The sequence below is a fragment of the Arachis ipaensis genome, chromosome B5 (genome assembly GCF_059453495.1).
Source record: "Arachis ipaensis isolate K30076 ecotype BB chromosome B5, ASM5945349v1, whole genome shotgun sequence".
Taxonomy (NCBI): Eukaryota; Viridiplantae; Streptophyta; class Magnoliopsida; order Fabales; family Fabaceae; genus Arachis; species Arachis ipaensis.
Genome location: NC_142440.1, coordinates 134,896,108 through 134,913,258, shown reverse-complemented (window position 1 = coordinate 134,913,258; position 17,151 = coordinate 134,896,108). Strand labels below are relative to the sequence as shown.

Below are 17,151 nucleotides of genomic sequence, written 5' to 3'. Positions count from 1 at the left end.
GATTAGGATAAATCATAAATAGAATGTTATACCAAAATATGGTTCATAACTCACAGAAAATAGCATTAACCTCTTAGTTGATGCATAAAACTTACACTTTTTGATAAGATGTTTATAAAATTTTCTACAATCTTTTCAATAATGTTTACAAGTCCCTTAACAGATGGATTGACCAACAAATCTACTTTATCGCTTAATGTAATCAATGGACAGTAACATATTCAAGTTAGTGTGTATGTGTGTGTGTATAGAATAGAAGAGGATATGTGTTATTCACCAATCAAGATAAAATTACTATAAAAAATATTTTACTAAACTCAAGATGCATAACCACTAATGAGAACATATAAGGAGAGTATAGCATATATAAGTTATATTGTACATTTTTTTACTAAGGGATTAGGTTAAATCAAACGCATACATTTATAATGAAGTAGATTCCAAAAAGCATAGGAAATAGCATTAACTTCTTAGTCTATGCTTAAATTGACACATGTTCATTCATTTTATGCAGCATCTCTAATAGCTAATACAAGTTTCCTAACCGAGGGATTGAGCTAACAAATGTGCTCCATCGGTTCAGGTAATTAATAAACTGAAATAAAAAATCTAGATTAGTGTATATAAGCATAATAGTTGAAAATACATTGATTTGTGCAGGGAATATAATGTGTGTGGAAGAAGATTATAGAATATTCAGTTCAGAAGATAAGGAAAATCATTTACAGGGCGTGCCATGTGGAATGTGTATGGAGCAACAAGATTTGAATGGGAGCTTGCAAAACTATATACAAACCAATGATTGTACTAATTTGCGGCTAGAAAATAATTTTGGTATACAATCTATGCCATCAAGAGGTAAGTCTATTCTATTTTAAATAATCAGATTTGCTAAAGTATAATGCTCTTTCTAAGATATAAAGAAATAAAATTCTTGAGTAGATGCAACAAGACTTGCTAGGAATGAAAGAGTACTCAAACTAGCTAACAAAAAGTTGGCCAAAGTAGCTCAGACACAAACAGGTAAAGATTATTTGTTTAGATATCTAATTTCAATCACTACACTTACTTTGTGTTGACAATTAAACAATCTTATAGTTGCCTAACAATGATTACATATAAGCATATTAAATGGTGTATTTTTTTATTTTATTCGTTGTAGGGACAAACTCTTCAATTACAGTGGATAGAACAGTGTCGGGCTACACTTCTGCTCAAGGTAACACACAATAACTAAAATGTGGGTCAAAGTTATAAATTCAGATATTTTTATAAACACATATGAATTATAAGAATCAAGTGATAACAGAAAGGGTGCACATACAGGGGAGTCATTGTCAGAGTCACTTATTGATAAAGCAGTTTTAGTCGACCTCATTAATACATCAACTGATGGCATACAATGGAACATGCTAATACAAGGTGAATAGAGAAAAAATATACACTTTTATCTTTTCAAGCATCAGCTATCAAATAGTTATCTATAGTGATTTATTAAATATAAATTTGACTGCATATTACATGTAATAGAGGAAAGGAGAGCTGCTAGAAGGGATAGAAGGCAAAAAATGCAAAGAAGAAGACAAATTGAAGATTCACCTATCGAGCTAGGTGTGCAAATATATCTTTATGTTATGTTGATTCGACTGGATGTGGTGCAGTCATTAATAATTTTTGCGGTGAAACATTTCATGACTAGATTAGTAGTAGTTAAGAGTATTTGTTAGAACTGATTATATATAATCTAAGCAAGTTTTTCGTTGTGGATTGGAATGTTTTTGTTCATGAATACTATACTAGGCAGAGGTAACATTGGGTCGAAGCAATGCTAATCAACATAGTTTCCAAAGTTATTCAGTGCTACAACATAAATTGATACAGGCTTTATTTATATCCAATGTATGCTTTATTTATATCCAATGTATGAATGGATTGAGTCACAATTTTAGGTGTTTAAGTAATTTGACCACATAAATTTTGGGTGAAAATTTGCAGGAATTTCAGGAACACAAAGAACTATGCCAGCTGAAAAAATGATTGCACCAGAAAGAGTGGTATGTAGTTAACATTTGAGTGATATGATTTTCTAAGGCTTCATAATGTGTCCACTTAAGACAGTTTTTATCCAGACATATGTTACAATCAATCGTGGATTGCTTAATTAATTTTATCGAATTATACTAATGGTTAACATATAAAACACTAGATATTTGTTCTTTGCATGCACCATAAAATTTTGAAACTCACACACTGTTCTGTCAGGTAAAAAAAATCCAAAAGGGCCAACGGAGACGTGTCTGCCATTGAACAACATAATATGGGTACGATTCAATTAAAGGTTTTTAAATAAGTAGGTCAATTGAACTACAAATATTAAGCACCATATCATAATTACGTATGAGTGCTAAATATTCTATACCAATGCAGAATACATGCACATGGGGAGCGCATTTTATGAGTGTGAACACTGCAATGCTCTTTTTTGGTATGATGAGAGGGCAAACAAAAGCTACAACTCAACTGAACCAAAATTCAAATTATGTTGTAATGGAGGAAAGCTTCAAGTTCCACAACTACAAGAAGCCCCCAAAGTGCTATATGAGTTGTTGTTCAATAATAGTACAAAGAGCAAGCATTTCCGAGATAATATAAGATCTTATAATGGCATGTTCCAATTTACATCAATGGGTGCGAAGATAGACCGTGGTGTAACTACTTCTAGAGGCCCACCAACATTTATTCTTTCCGGTGAGAACTATCACCTAATGGGTAGTCTAATACCACCAGAAGGAAACTACCCCAAATTTGCACAACTGTATGTCTTTGATACCCAGAATGAGGTTCAAAATCGCATGGCCGCTATTTGGTAAGTAGCACAACCATAATATCATACTGTTGGTGTATTTTATTTAGAACGTCTAAAAATAACTGTTAAAAAGTATTGATCGCACTGATTTCTCTTTCTGATTATATCATACGTATATGTAGGGGTGAAAAGAACAAAGAGATACACGAAGATATTGTTAGAGACTTAAAAAAGATGTTGGATGAAAACAACGTATTGGTGAAGGCGTTTCGTATGGCCAGAGAGTCAGTCGCCAAAGATGCAAATACCACAATCAAGCTTAGGCTATTAGGGAAGCGAGGAAAGGATGGTAGAAGATACAATTTGCGTTCGACAAATGAGGTTGCAGCACTAATTGTTGATGATTTTGATATATACAAGACAGATAGAGACATCGTGGTTGAAACACAAACTGGAAAACTACAAAGGATCAATCAACTCAATCCGGCTTACCTAAGATTACAGTATCCTTTGTTATTTCCCTATGGAGAGGACGGTTACAAGGAAGATATACCACTTAATAACCGTAATCAAAATGCTGGTAAAGGGCGTCAGGAAGTATCAATGAGAGAATTTTTCGCATTTAGAATACAAGAAATGTTAGCAGATGGATCTCCCTTGCTATACTCTAGGCGATTGTTCCAACAGTTTTTGGTCGATGGGTACTCAATGATTGAATCGTCGCGACTAAACTTTATACGACTAGACCAGGAGAAATTTAGATGTGAGATGTACAAAGGAATAAAGGAAGCAGTTCTTAGTGGGGAAACAACACCATCATCGCGTGGCAAATGTATTATACTACCATCATCATTCACAGGGGGTCCAAGGTATATGATTCAAAACTACCAAGACGCAAAGGCGATATGTAAGGTTGTTGGTTATCCAGATCTATTCATTACCTTCACATGCAATCCCAAGTGGCCCGAGGTCGAAGAGTTTATTAAGAATAGAGAATTAAATCCAGAGGATAGACCAGACATAGTTTGCAGGGCATTCAAGGCTAAATTGGATTTATTGATTAAAGATATAAGAGTGAACACGATTTTTGGAAGAGTTTCTGTAGGTAATTTAGTTAAGTACATCTTTATGATACCATAAGATAAGGAATTAAATACAAATTTTTTTCATATTCCATTGTCTATGTTATCATGTTTATTAGGTCGAACTGATACATGAAATATCACTATTGCAGTTGTGTATACAATTGAATTCCAGAAACGTGGACTACCACACGCACATATACTTTTGTTCTTACATAAGGATGACAAGTATTCGACAGCCGAGGATATTGACAAAATAATATCAGCTGAGATACCGGATAAGGAACTAGATCCTGAATACTTTGAAGCGGTACAGAAGCATATGATACATGGACCATGCGGGTTGGCTAGGAAAGATTCACCATGCATGGAAAATGGTAAATGTATTCGTCACTTTCCCAAGAGATTTCTCGAGCACACAATTGTCGATGATGATGGTTATCCGATTTATAGACGCAGGGAAGATGGAAGAACTATCAACAAGTTGGGAGTGGATCTTGATAACCGTTTTGTGGTTCCTCACAACAGGCTACTGCTTATGAGGTATGGGGCTCACATAAATGTTGAGTGGTGTAACCAATCAAGATCAATTAAGTATTTGTTCAAATATGTCAACAAAGGTCATGATCGTGTGACAGCTTCATTCTATAAGAGTGCCACAGAGAGTGCTGAACTAAATGAATATGACGAGGTGAGCATGTATTATGATTGTAGGTACATATCTCCATGTGAAGCAGCTTGGAGGATATTTGGTTTTAACATACATTATAGAGACCCATCGGTTGTGAGATTAGGGTTTCACTTACCCGATGAACAGAATATAATATTTAAAGACCATGAAAATCTAGATGATGTTATAAAACAAGCATCTGTGAAGGAGTCCATATTTTTAGGATGGTTTCAAGCAAACAAGGATTACACGGAAGCAAGGTCATTGACATATTCAGAGCTACCTACAAAGTTTGTGTGGAAGGCGAGTGAAAGGGTGTGGTTGCCTCAAAAAACACATTCTGTTATTGGAAGGATTTTCTATGTTCCTCTAGGATCAGGTGAGCGTTATTACCTAAGACTACTACTCAATTACGTCAGGAGACCAACTTCACATGAGGAGATCAGGTCTATAGATGGTGTTGTGTATTCAACATTCAAAGAGGCATGTTACGCATGTGGTCTGCTTGATGATGACAAGAAATATATCGATGCTTTAGAGGAAGCGAGTCATTGGGGATCAGGAACGTATTTGAGGAAACTTTTTGCAACACTGCTATTTTCCAATTCCATGGAATCACCGGAGCATGTTTGGGAAAAGACTTGGACTATTTTATACGATGACATACTTCATATACAGAGAAGATTACTTGACAATCCAGGTAACTAAGAGCTTATTTCAATCATTTCCCAGAATTTACTACATGACTAATATCCATGTTGCAGTTTTCCTGTTAATGCTTATAATATGAAAGCAAGTTAGATTATGAAAAGAATATTGACCTAAACTACTGGGTAGGAAAGAATGGTGATTGTCTACTGATGTGTTATATTATTATGGAGATATGTACTAGCACTTCTTAGTAGGTGAATTAGTTCATATATTTATATAGTTAGTCAAGGAATAGATGTAGGATGTCCTATTCGTAACCAGAAAAATAATATATAAATACTTCTATTCGGTCAAACAAAATAAACTATGTTAATCTATAAATAAGGTGATTATAAACGGACTATACAAACATAAATATTTAAGTATTAATTATAAAGGCCTAAATTTAGCCATATATGCATAAGTGATCCTTAGAATATTAGTAATATAGGCTTAAAATATCGACCTCAGCCTATTTCTATATTATTTCATTTGTTACCATGATAAATTTTTTATCAGATATACTGTGTGGTTTTAGATTTTTGCAACTTATTACATTAAATAAATCACATTAGGATATAACAAATGAACCAAAATGCGTAACATGATACTTATTAAGCCCATAGTTGTGTAGTGTATAGAAATTCTTTTGGGTTTACAATTCACAAGAATATCTATTACATATATATAGTTAACTTAGAATATTCTTTAACTGTTGATTAATTCAGGAAATTCTAATGTGTACTCTATTATCATATTAAGTTGCTCTATGTATCTTAACTTCATAAAATTATTAATTTATATTTAATTGAATGTGTTGATTATCATTCATTTGTATATTATTTGTTTTGCATGAACACAGAGTTAGTCCTTACTGATGTTGAGTTGAAGGAATTGACGCTGATTGAAATTGAGAAATTACTTAACTTTTTCAACAAGAGTCTTAAAGATTATCCACCAATGCCAATTCTAGATATGAGTCAGGTTAATAGTGGTCTTAATGTCGACGGGATGAATAGGTTAATTTGTGACGAGCTCCGATACGATAGAAGACAGTTGGCTATAGAGCATGCAACTTACATGCGACACCTAACTGATGAGCAAATAGTTGTCTACCAAAAAGTCATGGAGGCAGTTCAGAATGGCAACGGTGGAGTATTCTTTCTGTATGGTTACGGGGGGACTGGAAAAACCTTTGTTTGGAAGACATTAGCATCTGCATTGAGATCAAGGTCACAACTTGTGCTTACTGTTGCTTCAAGTGGGATTGCATCTCTACTATTACCCGGTGGTCGAACAGCACATTCACGTTTTGCAACCCCACTAAACTTAGATGAATTCTCAACTTGCAACATAAAGCAAGGTAGCGCATTGGCTGAGCTATTAATTAAAACAAAGCTAATCATTTGGGATGAGGCCCCCATGGTGAATAGATTCTGTATTAAAGCTCTTGATAGGACTATGCGTGACATTTTATGATTCAGGAATCCAAACAACTTTGACCAACCATTTGGAGGGAAGACAGTTGTGTTTGGAGGAGACTTCCGACAGATTCTCCCAGTTATCCCTAAGGGAACTAGACAAGAGGTTGTTAACGCAACTATAAACTCCTCATACATTTGGAATAATTGCAAGCTGTTGACATTGACAAAAAACATGAGGTTGAAGGCAACTGACTCTAGCACAAGGTCATCTGAGCTAAAAGAATTCGCTGATTGGATACTTGGTATTGGTGATGGTAGTCATGGAACACCAGGGGATGTGTGTGACAAGATTGAGATCCCTGATGACATCCTGGTTAAAGATTGGGATGACCCGATAGAGGTAATATGCAAAGTAACTTATCTAGAACTTTTTTTAGGAAAAAATATTGATGATCACATTTAAGATCGGGCAATACTTGCTCCAACTTTGCAATTAGTTGATGAAATAAATAATTACATGATGAGCTTAAATCCTATTGAAGCACAAATGTATTATAGCTCAGACAAGGCATGCCCAACAGAGACCAACAATGACTTATTGGCATCTATACACACACCTGAATTCCTAAACACAATCAAATGTTCTGGAGTTCCAAATCATGAGTTGACTTTAAAGGTTGGAACCCCTATAATGTTGTTAAGGAATATCGACCACTCAGCAGGTTTGTGCAATGGTACACGATTAGTGGTCACCAATCTTGGTAAGCAAATCATAGAAGCACGCAGCAGCGTCGGAAAAAACAAAGGCCAGAAAGTCTTTATTCCTAGGATAACCCTAAGTCCATCCGATCATCGAATGCCATTCAAGTTTCAACGTAGACAATTTCCTATAATGGTATCGTATGCAATGACTATAAACAAAAGCCAAGGCCAATCACTTTCAAAAGTTGGCTTGATTCTGAAAAAACCGATTTTTACTCACGGACAGCTGTATGTGGCAGCATCTAGGGTCACAAATAGGCAAGGGTTGAAGATATTGTTATGTCACGATTATGATAACCAAACAACAACAGATAATGTCGTGTTCAAAGAAGTATTTATTTTGAAAGATCAAGCACTAGCCATACCATCATATGTTTGAGGAATGTGTTCTGGAGGTATTAATCTTAAGCTGCGTCAGGAACAGGTACTGAGTTTTATTTAGTTTTGAGCATTTTATTTTCTCCACATAAATACACATTGACTTTAAAGGAATTTTCATATAATTTTACCAAATTCAATCATTAAACTATTGCCAACTAAGCATAAGAGTTATAGATCACACGAGTCTTAAGATGTTAACACAGATCACAAAGGGATAGAATTAATTTAAATGCAATTTATAATCGAATTTGGTCATGCACATTGGTAAAACAACAGTCTTAATCCAACAAAAAGATTTGTATTTTTAAACAATCTTACTTGCATTTGAGGGAAGAGACCATTTTTCCATTTTGATTGCGCCCAACATTAACTTAGGATGAAGCCGGCTGTGGTTTTGATTTGTCAATGAATTAAACATTGTATTATTGCAATATCTGGAAGTTGAAGATAATGGATATTTTAATTAGTTGTAGATCAAAATATAAGACATTAAATAGCTAATTGCTGCACAATTAAAGAAATTTGACAGCGAAGAAAAATAAATAGAACACAGGGCCCAATATTATGCTCACTCAAGTTCAGTAATCAGTACAAATATTTACACTTGACTATTAAGGGAAGAATAATAAATAGAGAAAAAAAGAGAGGGTATTTGGCAACTCAACTATAACTGATTAGTTTGGTCTCTAACTTATTTGACATTAATTTAGTGGCCTAATTTAGTTTGGTCAAGAACTAATTTAGTTTGATAGAAAAAAATAGAAAAAATTAATTATTTTGATTCATATCATTCTTAATAAAATGCATGTTACCTCTTTGAAATTTTCAATTTAGATAGAGGAAATGAAAATATGCCATTGTGAATTTATTTTCAAAAGTTTTTCTGATTGACTATACCCATCAATTTTCTGCACTGTTGGGCTACCATCTACATCTACAAATAGAAAAAAAATAGCATTGGCATCACATAAAAATGATAAATTCAACCCCCTCCTCCCTTTGTTTTTTTTTTGAAAATTCCTTTTAGCTAGGTGAAGCACATGTATTATATGAAAGGATGCAGCCTAATAATAAAGAAGGGATAGGAGATTGAAGATATCGTAATATGTTATGATACAATTATAGTATATAGTATATAATAATATATATAGTAGTGATTGAGCAACATGATTGCATAAATTATTATCCTGTATTAAGTAGATGAAAGGTTTCATGCCTTAGGAGCACTTTTCAAGGGTTGAGTTCATTAGGCTTGATCCAAACTGTCAACATAAGGTGTAATTTGAAACACTTGCTATCTGCATATCACCTGTATTGATTAATTTAAAAATATTCTTAATTTATGATAATGAAACAGAGATAGCTATTAAAAGGGGAAAAATGGCGTTTGTAATGTTATGTTAATATACATAGATTAATTGGTAACATAAAAGCATTGAAAGAGTCCTCCATACCAAATTTATTTAGATTGGTAACCACATCTCTGGCCAAACAAGCTTTAGGTTAGCTAGAAACACCTTTCTCCCATAAATCACGATAATGTAATAGAGTCCTGTGAGAATCAATAACCAAATTGTTTAGGAGAACCTTAAAGTACATAATCAAGGGTATGATTCAATACATTATATGATAATTTGACTAATTTTTCTATGCTATGTGATAGTTGAAAAAACCAAAAATAAAATTACCTGGCAGGAAAAAGATTGTCAAATCAGCTTTTGGAGAAGAATAGAAGACGTGTTTAGTGATCATATTCAAGGAATAATTGCAGAAAACACATAAGCAAACTAATGTTGAATGCGAGTGCGTGATAGATCTGCAAGATAATGGCCAATATGATGGAGCTGCTTATTTTTGTTTCCTTCTTTTGGGAATTCTTCATAGTGGCACATGAACAGACAGAGAATTTTTTTATGCTGCTTATGTGTACTTCATTTTTTTGGGGATTCTTCACCGTGGCAGATGAATAGACAAAGAATTTTTAGATGCTACTTATTAATGCTTCATTTTTTTTTAATTTTTCACAGTGGAAGATGGAGAGACCAGGAAGTTTTTTGATGTACTGTGTATGGTGTATTTGAAATTAAAGCCGTTAAAGCAGAACAGTGGTAGGTGGAGGCGAAGTTATACTTATAACCACCAAGCCTCTGTTGTTACGAAAATAGTCTTTATTGTCTTTTGAATTAAAATTTTTATTTATTTTAATCAGGTTAAACTACTTTATTCTATTTTAGTAAGATTTTTACCAAACAAATCAAATAAAAAGATGGTGAATAAATTGAGGACATTATAACGGGGTATAATATATTTTATTTAAAGAAGTGTTATTAATAATAATTATTTATTCGGTAGTACAACAAAAATGTTTTTTTATTCTTATTTGAAATTACAATAAAAATGTATTTGAATAAAATTCAAGTCTCCGCAAATTTAGAACAGATCATCATTTTAAAATGTAAATATGGGCCGGGCCTGAAAGTTATTACATTATTATTGGACATTTTGTAAAAGAAAAGATGGAAATTTACAATGAATTTTTACAAATTTACCTACTTATAAGGTACAGCTATAAAAAACGATATATTGGTAACAACAAATTTAAACAATAGATCTACATTTGGCCCGGACGTAGCCCGGGTACTTACACTAGTTTAATATACAATCATGTTGGTATATAATAAAATTAACTATTAAAATTAACCATCAAAATAAAATATATATTACAATATAAAATATACATTAAAAATAAATTAAATTACACATATATTTATATATAAATATATAATAATTAATTTTAATGATTAATTTTAATATATAAATAATATTTTTACTTAGTCTAACGAACTATACATACCAATGAAAAATAAATAAATACCTTTTTAATTAAAACTAATTTTATATATCAATAGCATGATTTTTATTGTTATTTTTGTTTAGTTTTATTTTTTTGATGTTAAGCAATTGTCAATTAACAAATTTTGACAATATTTTAATTACTACTTTTTTGCCACCAATAATAACTAATATCAATAATAACTTACTGTTAATTTTTGTTACAATTATTGACGGTGAAAAAAATATACTACGAGATAATTTCATTTATAATGACTATTGTAGAAAACATTTTTTTTTTGTGACGGTTAAGAATAACGTCATTTCTCAGTGGTAGTGTTTTTTTTCAATTTTGTTTTTCTTTCTAAAACATACTGATTTTGTAACGACTAAAACAATGCAAACGACTAAAACTGAAAGAGCATTGAAAGGTGTAAAAGAAGGTGAGAAAGCTGTGACAATAGTTCTTCCTGGTATTCCACCAGCAACCTTTTTCTCTCTCACTTCAAAAGGATCTATCTTAGAGAAATTAAGGCCTTTCTTTGAGAGCGGCAAGGTCAAGCCAATTCTGGATCCTCTTACTCCAGTGCCATTTTCTCAAGTCATTCATGCTCTTTCTTTCATCCAAACTGCAAGAGCCACAGGAAAGGTGGTCGTTTATCCCATCCCATGAATATTATATAAGGATGTGTGTGGTGATAAATAATTAACTGAAGCTTCTTGCATTATTATATTAAAGAAATATTTGAGAATCATTAGAATTTATTTTTTTGTCATCATTTTTAATTATTAACTCAATTTCTTTAATTTAATAATTTAACAACATATTTTATCATATATTTTTAAATATTAATAGTTAATTAATGACAAAAAAAACAATAAATTATAATACTTTTAACATTTCTCCTTCTATTATTGTGTCATATGACCTTATCCTTTTCTATGTTCTTGGTTTCTATATATGCTGATAATTAAATGCTATCTTCTGTTAAACAATGATTGGTGATGACCAATATTCATGTATATGTTCATAAGATACACCATGGCCACTATGTTTAAAGGATAAAGAACTAAATCTGACCATAAAAGATTATAACTTTGATAAATTTAATTATAGAAGAATTAAAATTAATTTGTAATTATAAAAAATAGAATTTTATAGATAAAATTATCCAAATTCTAAATATCTATAAAAAAATTCTTTAATTGCCTTTTTATTCTAATCTAATCATTCTCAAACTCTAATCTTACATCATCTTTATTCTCCAATCTGATCCTCTTCACCAATACTCCCATCTTCATCAAATCCCTTTCTCTTCCTACAATCGTTACCACCTACCGTACCTCCTTTGAGAAGCTTTTGAGCTCTGCTACAATGGCTCGAACTCCAACAACAGCCGCAGAACAACAACCACTACTCATCATCTTCCATTGAGTCGCCTAGTCACAACTTGCTAAATATGCCAGTAGTCACTACAAGAAAAACGATGAATGCCATCGGATTAATCAAATAAATCCGTCGATAATCAATTTACCGGCAGATTTACTATCGTCCTAGGGTTGACAGTATAAACGTTGCCAGAAAACTGATTACCAGCAGATTTTTTTTGTTTGACGCTAATTACCGACAGATTTTCCGTCGATATTTTCAATAGATTTGTCGAGATTGAGTTGATAATTACTGTCGGATTAAATTTGACACCATTTTACATGTTTAGGCGTCAAGTTACTGGTTGGATTTATCCAACGGAAAATCTTATGGTAATATATTTTATTTTATTTTATTTTTTGGTAAAGTTAAGCCATAATTAGTAGTCAAATTAAAATTCTTGTTAACAAACTTGTTAGCAAAAATTTAAAATTAGTAGAAATCAATAAATTATTTTATCAAAATTAAATAGTTTGAATACAATAAAATGTCACAAAAGTAGAGTACAATGAAGTAGACAAACCAAAAAATAAAATCCTAACCCTAACAGATCCCACTAATCGTCGTCCTCGTGGTCCTCTACTGAGGCGGCGGAGTAGGGTCTGACGTCGGTTCCCCACCAGCAGCGTTGCCGCTGGAACCAGCAGTGTCACTGCCTCTAGTACCGTTGGCTACAGCATGCATCTGCTGGTTGTGCGGTCCCATCTGCTCTCGCAACCGATCGAGCTGCTCCAACTTCTTCGTTAGGTCCGAGCTGATAGCAACGCTACTCCCACGCGTGCAAGAAGGTCATTGTACCTTTGCTCAAACTGCTCTGCTTACCGGTGAAGCTCCTGTGTTAGCTTCTGCACATCCTCCCTCAAGTCGACAATTTCTTGGGGATTGGCAGGGCTAGTGGCAGAGGCAGAAAAAGCCGCCAACGCCGAGAAGAGGAGGCTACTAGCGAAGAATGACCCTAAACTAAAGTGGCATTTCTTGTGGGGCTCAGGGGCGGTCTCGCACCAAATCCTATCAGGATCTACGACTGAGGTCTTAGAATCGGCTTCGTCGTTCTCACTAGGAGGCTGAGATTGCTGGGTCGCAGCCACCAACCGTTGCGTGTAATCCTCATGTGTTACACACGGTGTGATTAGGATAATAGTTAATTGACTTGAAACAAAATAAATTTGAAACCTAGCATTAATTTAAACTCACATAATGGGTCGCAGACCGCTTGTCAGCAAATCTCTCCTTGTTGGCCTTCAAAGTATGGGTATACTTAAAGGTCTTCACCAGTGTCACCTCACAGTCCAATAACTTTGAATACAAATAAATATATCAACCAATAAAATAAATGAACAAATTAACTAACTAATTCAAGTAACTACTAAAAAAAATTAAACAATGACAAAATTCTTACCAGTTTGCTCTTCGTCTTCATGAACGTCACCGACCCACCCGTATACTTTGACGATTTGGGCAAAGCCCTGTTAGCAACATTTGTCAGACGGCGACGCTTGAACCCCTCATCATTGTTAAAATAGGCCTCCAGATCCTTCTTGATGGCTGGATGGATCCACGACGTTAGGTGGTTGCGCCCCTTACGAACGTCGCTCATCATCTGCTGAAGTCATCTAGCTGCCCAGTGGTCGTAGATCTTTGTGATCATCAGATTATGTTCTACATCCCATATGAATTTTAACTGCACAAAGTGATTTAACAACATTAGTTAGTCGGAATAAAATACAGTTCAAATATAGTTAATTAATTCAACATCATTGAGTTTCTACCGTCCACTTCTGAAACCATTGATCTGTGGTCTCAGCCGGGATCTGCATGTAGGTCAGCTACGAGTGGTCGTACATTGACTTAATGACTTCGAAGATCTCCTATGTGCAAGCATTATTGTTTAGTGCAAACCAATCAAAGAAAAAACCTAAGATTAACAAACACATAGAGACGCATAAACTTAAGATTAACAAACTTAACCTTAAAAAATTGTATGTACTCATGCCTGCATGACATCGGGCCAAATCCTCATCCAGATGACGGGCAGTGGTGGAGGGGCATCCTATTGGGGGCAATGAAGGAATCACCCACCGTAGGCTCTGTCACTGGATCTGCAGGAGGCGTAGCAGAAGGAGACATGTAGTTCGGGTTTGGGACCATGATGAACTGCTGTCCGTTGGACCTGCCTGTGACGTCACAGGGGTTGACAGGGTAGTCGGGGTAGAGGGCAAGGACTGAATAGTGGAAGGGGATTCGGTAGAAACTCTCCCTCTACCACGACCACGAGACCCACTAGATCTACCTCTGATACCTGTCGTCATGTCTGCAAAAAGAATGTATTACTAACACTAATCAAAATACAATTAAATTCCCTAACTCAGTAAACATATTAATAACATAACAAACACCAATAAATAATAACATAAGAAAAAACTCAAGAAATAATAAGTAATTATAACAAATATGAGGAAAAGATATGAATAATAAATAATTATTTTAATTATAAGTTATGAAGTCAAAGTTAATTACGAATAATTCAGTATTTAAGATTATATTGTAATGTTACAATCATACGAAGAAACTCAAGGAAAAAAATTTTATATGAACATAATAACTCAAAACACTTAAAATAATAATTTTAAGGAGGAACCAACTCATGTCACAATTAACACAAATATCTATCAATCCTAAACATAATTCTAAAACTTTTGAAAACATAATTTTAATTTTTCAATTTCACTAAAAATCTTATTAATATTTCGACAGAGTCTCCCCTAAAATTTAGATTTCTCCGCTCTTCAAGGGTTTCATTCAAACCAAATATCCATCCAAACCAACATATAAGGGTTGAAATTCTAATCCACCCACCAATATTCAAACGAATGGAATTCACGTCAAAAATTAAACAAAAAAAAATTTTCATAGCCCATGATTTTCCAATCTAACAAAAACAAGTAAAATAAAAACACAAATAATAATCAAACAAGTAAGAATAAATCCTAAATTATTATATGATAACCAAGATACAAATCTTAAATTAACTTAACCTTAAATTAACATGACCAAAAATTAACATGCCCCTAAATCATAAATTATAATTAAGCAATCTATGCGTTCTACTATTCTAATATAACAATTAATACATACAAACATACAAACCAACCATGATTCCTGAACTAACATTCTCAGACATCCTGATCCCTAAAAAAATACATAACACTCCAACCAACTCAGAATCATTCAACATCACAACCCTCACTAATCAAATTTCTAACACTAATAGAATAACAAACTAACAAGTAACACACTAACAGTTAAAGAAATTATATTTCTAATTTTGACATAGATGTCATGGAGATGGAGAGTGAAAATATAACTGAATCTGGAGCAGCGGCGGTGCTGGAACGGTGACGAAAGGGCTGGGTAGAGAGAGAAACAGAAAAATAGCGAGAGAGTGGGGGCCGGTGACGGCGGGGATGGAGCGGCAACGGTGTCTGGAGCAGCGTCGATGAGGGCTGGTCTGTGTAGAGAGAGAGAGAGAGAGAGAGAGAGAGGGGGATTTTTGAAATGAAGGGGAGAGGGTTCGTGCTCTCAATTTTAGAGCTGATTACCATCAGATTTACTGTTGGATAAATCTGACGGTAACCCACTGCATATCACCAAAATGCAACGTTTAACTAAAATGTCTTACCCGTCATAACAATCCGATAGTAAATCCGACAAAAAAGCTCGCCCCTATTCCATATATTTTTCCTCCAAATATTACCCATGAATTTACCGTCAGATAAGTGAATCTGTTGGTAATAATTTGAAGTAACGAATTTCACAACAAAACGCTCCATAAATTCGTCGGTAAAACCGTCAGTAACTTGAGACGCTAAATCCGACAGTACTTAGTATTTTTTTTTTTGTAATGGATGTAGCATTCCTTCACTTCCACCGCCGCTAGCAAGGTGAAGAAGGCGTTAGGCTTGAAATCATCAGATTTGAGATCCAAAAAGCTCTGTCTCTGATCCGGGTTCAAATTTGCCTTCAAGTTCAGTATACGGGAAGCTAAGTTAAAGCGGTTGTTAACGGTTGGGGAGCTTATGAGGACCCAAGTGAGGGTTTGGAAGCCATAGATTCCCGTGAGGCGTGCGCCTCTCGGGATTTTCACTGCCCTGGTTGCTCGATTTGTGGCTTTCATTGTTTTTATGATTCTCACGTGTGCTCGTCTTCTTCTTGAGTGATTGCGTATTTTTTGCAATGCAAGCTGACTAACAGAGTTTGATTTGGTTATTGAAGCTATTTTTTTACTTAATTTTTGCTTGCTTACTGGTTTGTTTGAATTTAAGTAAATGACCTATGTGTTTATTTAATCTATTATTGTATAAGAATGTCGATGATGAACTTGAAATCGATGAGACTTTGGAGTTTCTATTAGGTATTGTTGTTAGTGGTGTTGAGATTGTGCTGGAATAGATGAAGGAAAAGAGGAAATAGAAGAGGGATTGGAAGTGGTGAAGAGATTGGAGAATGGAGATGAGGTGTGATTAGAGTTTGAGAGTGATTAGGTTAGAGTGAAGGGACAATTTAGATATTTTTAGGATTTGGGTAGTTTTGTCTATAAAAATCCCATCTTTTATTGTTACAGGTTAATTTTAATTATTCTATGATCAAATTTGTCAGTGTTATAATCTTTTATGGTCATTTTTGGTACTTTAGTCATGTTTAAATGTTGAAACAACAAGAATGTGTTGTAAAGAAAAAAGCACCAACTCAGTCAAGAATTCAAGAAAATCCCCACTGTCCTTGCATCTTTGTACTAAATTCAAAGACAAACTTTGAACTCACATGAATTCCCTCTTTTAGTTTGAGGGGAATATGTGAGATATATTAGATAGAGCTAGATAGCCTTGGCTATAAAATAGCAAGGTTCAAGTGTATGAAAAAAAAAAGAGATTCTCTAAATAACAAAAAAAAATTCATTTCATTTTTACTCTTTTACTGTTCTGCCTCTGTTTTCTCCCTTCTTGGTTTCTCACCACAAGTCTTCTTTCTCCCTTTCTTCAACAAGTTTGATATGGTATCAAGAGCACAATTGGTTC

General features: G+C 34.0%; 2 protein-coding genes and 1 long non-coding RNA gene across 3 annotated transcripts; 2 read left to right on the top strand and 1 right to left on the bottom strand.

Annotated features, from left to right (window-relative positions):
* The first annotated feature begins 564 nt into the window (after window positions 1-564).
* Window positions 565-1,727, top strand: LOC148565866 (uncharacterized). The gene is made up of 6 exons (XM_088488130.1): window positions 565-583; window positions 661-858; window positions 943-1,023; window positions 1,163-1,219; window positions 1,327-1,422; window positions 1,531-1,727. The coding sequence occupies exons 1-6, from the start codon at window positions 565-567 to the stop codon at window positions 1,725-1,727; spliced, it is 648 nt and encodes a 215-aa protein (XP_088344256.1).
* A 590-nt stretch (window positions 1,728-2,317) lies between these two features.
* Window positions 2,318-5,348, top strand: LOC107639892 (uncharacterized). The gene is made up of 5 exons (XM_088487275.1): window positions 2,318-2,321; window positions 2,428-2,866; window positions 2,989-3,911; window positions 4,041-5,258; window positions 5,323-5,348. The coding sequence occupies exons 1-5, from the start codon at window positions 2,318-2,320 to the stop codon at window positions 5,346-5,348; spliced, it is 2,610 nt and encodes an 869-aa protein (XP_088343401.1).
* A 756-nt stretch (window positions 5,349-6,104) lies between these two features.
* LOC107644036 (uncharacterized) lies at window positions 6,105-9,889 on the bottom strand. The gene is made up of 5 exons (XR_001621174.3): window positions 9,504-9,889; window positions 9,270-9,367; window positions 9,032-9,124; window positions 8,134-8,249; window positions 6,105-7,676 (listed from the first exon to the last, which is right to left on the bottom strand). It is a non-coding gene; the product is annotated as an uncharacterized LOC107644036 (long non-coding RNA).
* Between the last annotated feature and the right edge of the window lie 7,262 nt (window positions 9,890-17,151).

What these genes read in the sequence shown, in the direction of transcription:
- LOC148565866 (XM_088488130.1), top strand. An exon ending in ACAATCTATGCCATCAAGAG is followed by an intron (nt 859 to 942) that starts GTAAGTCTATTC and finishes ATTCTTGAGTAG; the next exon opens with ATGCAACAAGACTTGCTAGG. An exon ending in GGGCTACACTTCTGCTCAAG is followed by an intron (nt 1,220 to 1,326) that starts GTAACACACAAT and finishes GTGCACATACAG; the next exon opens with GGGAGTCATTGTCAGAGTCA.
- LOC107639892 (XM_088487275.1), top strand. An exon ending in AATCGCATGGCCGCTATTTG is followed by an intron (nt 2,867 to 2,988) that starts GTAAGTAGCACA and finishes ACGTATATGTAG; the next exon opens with GGGTGAAAAGAACAAAGAGA. An exon ending in TTTTGGAAGAGTTTCTGTAG is followed by an intron (nt 3,912 to 4,040) that starts GTAATTTAGTTA and finishes TCACTATTGCAG; the next exon opens with TTGTGTATACAATTGAATTC.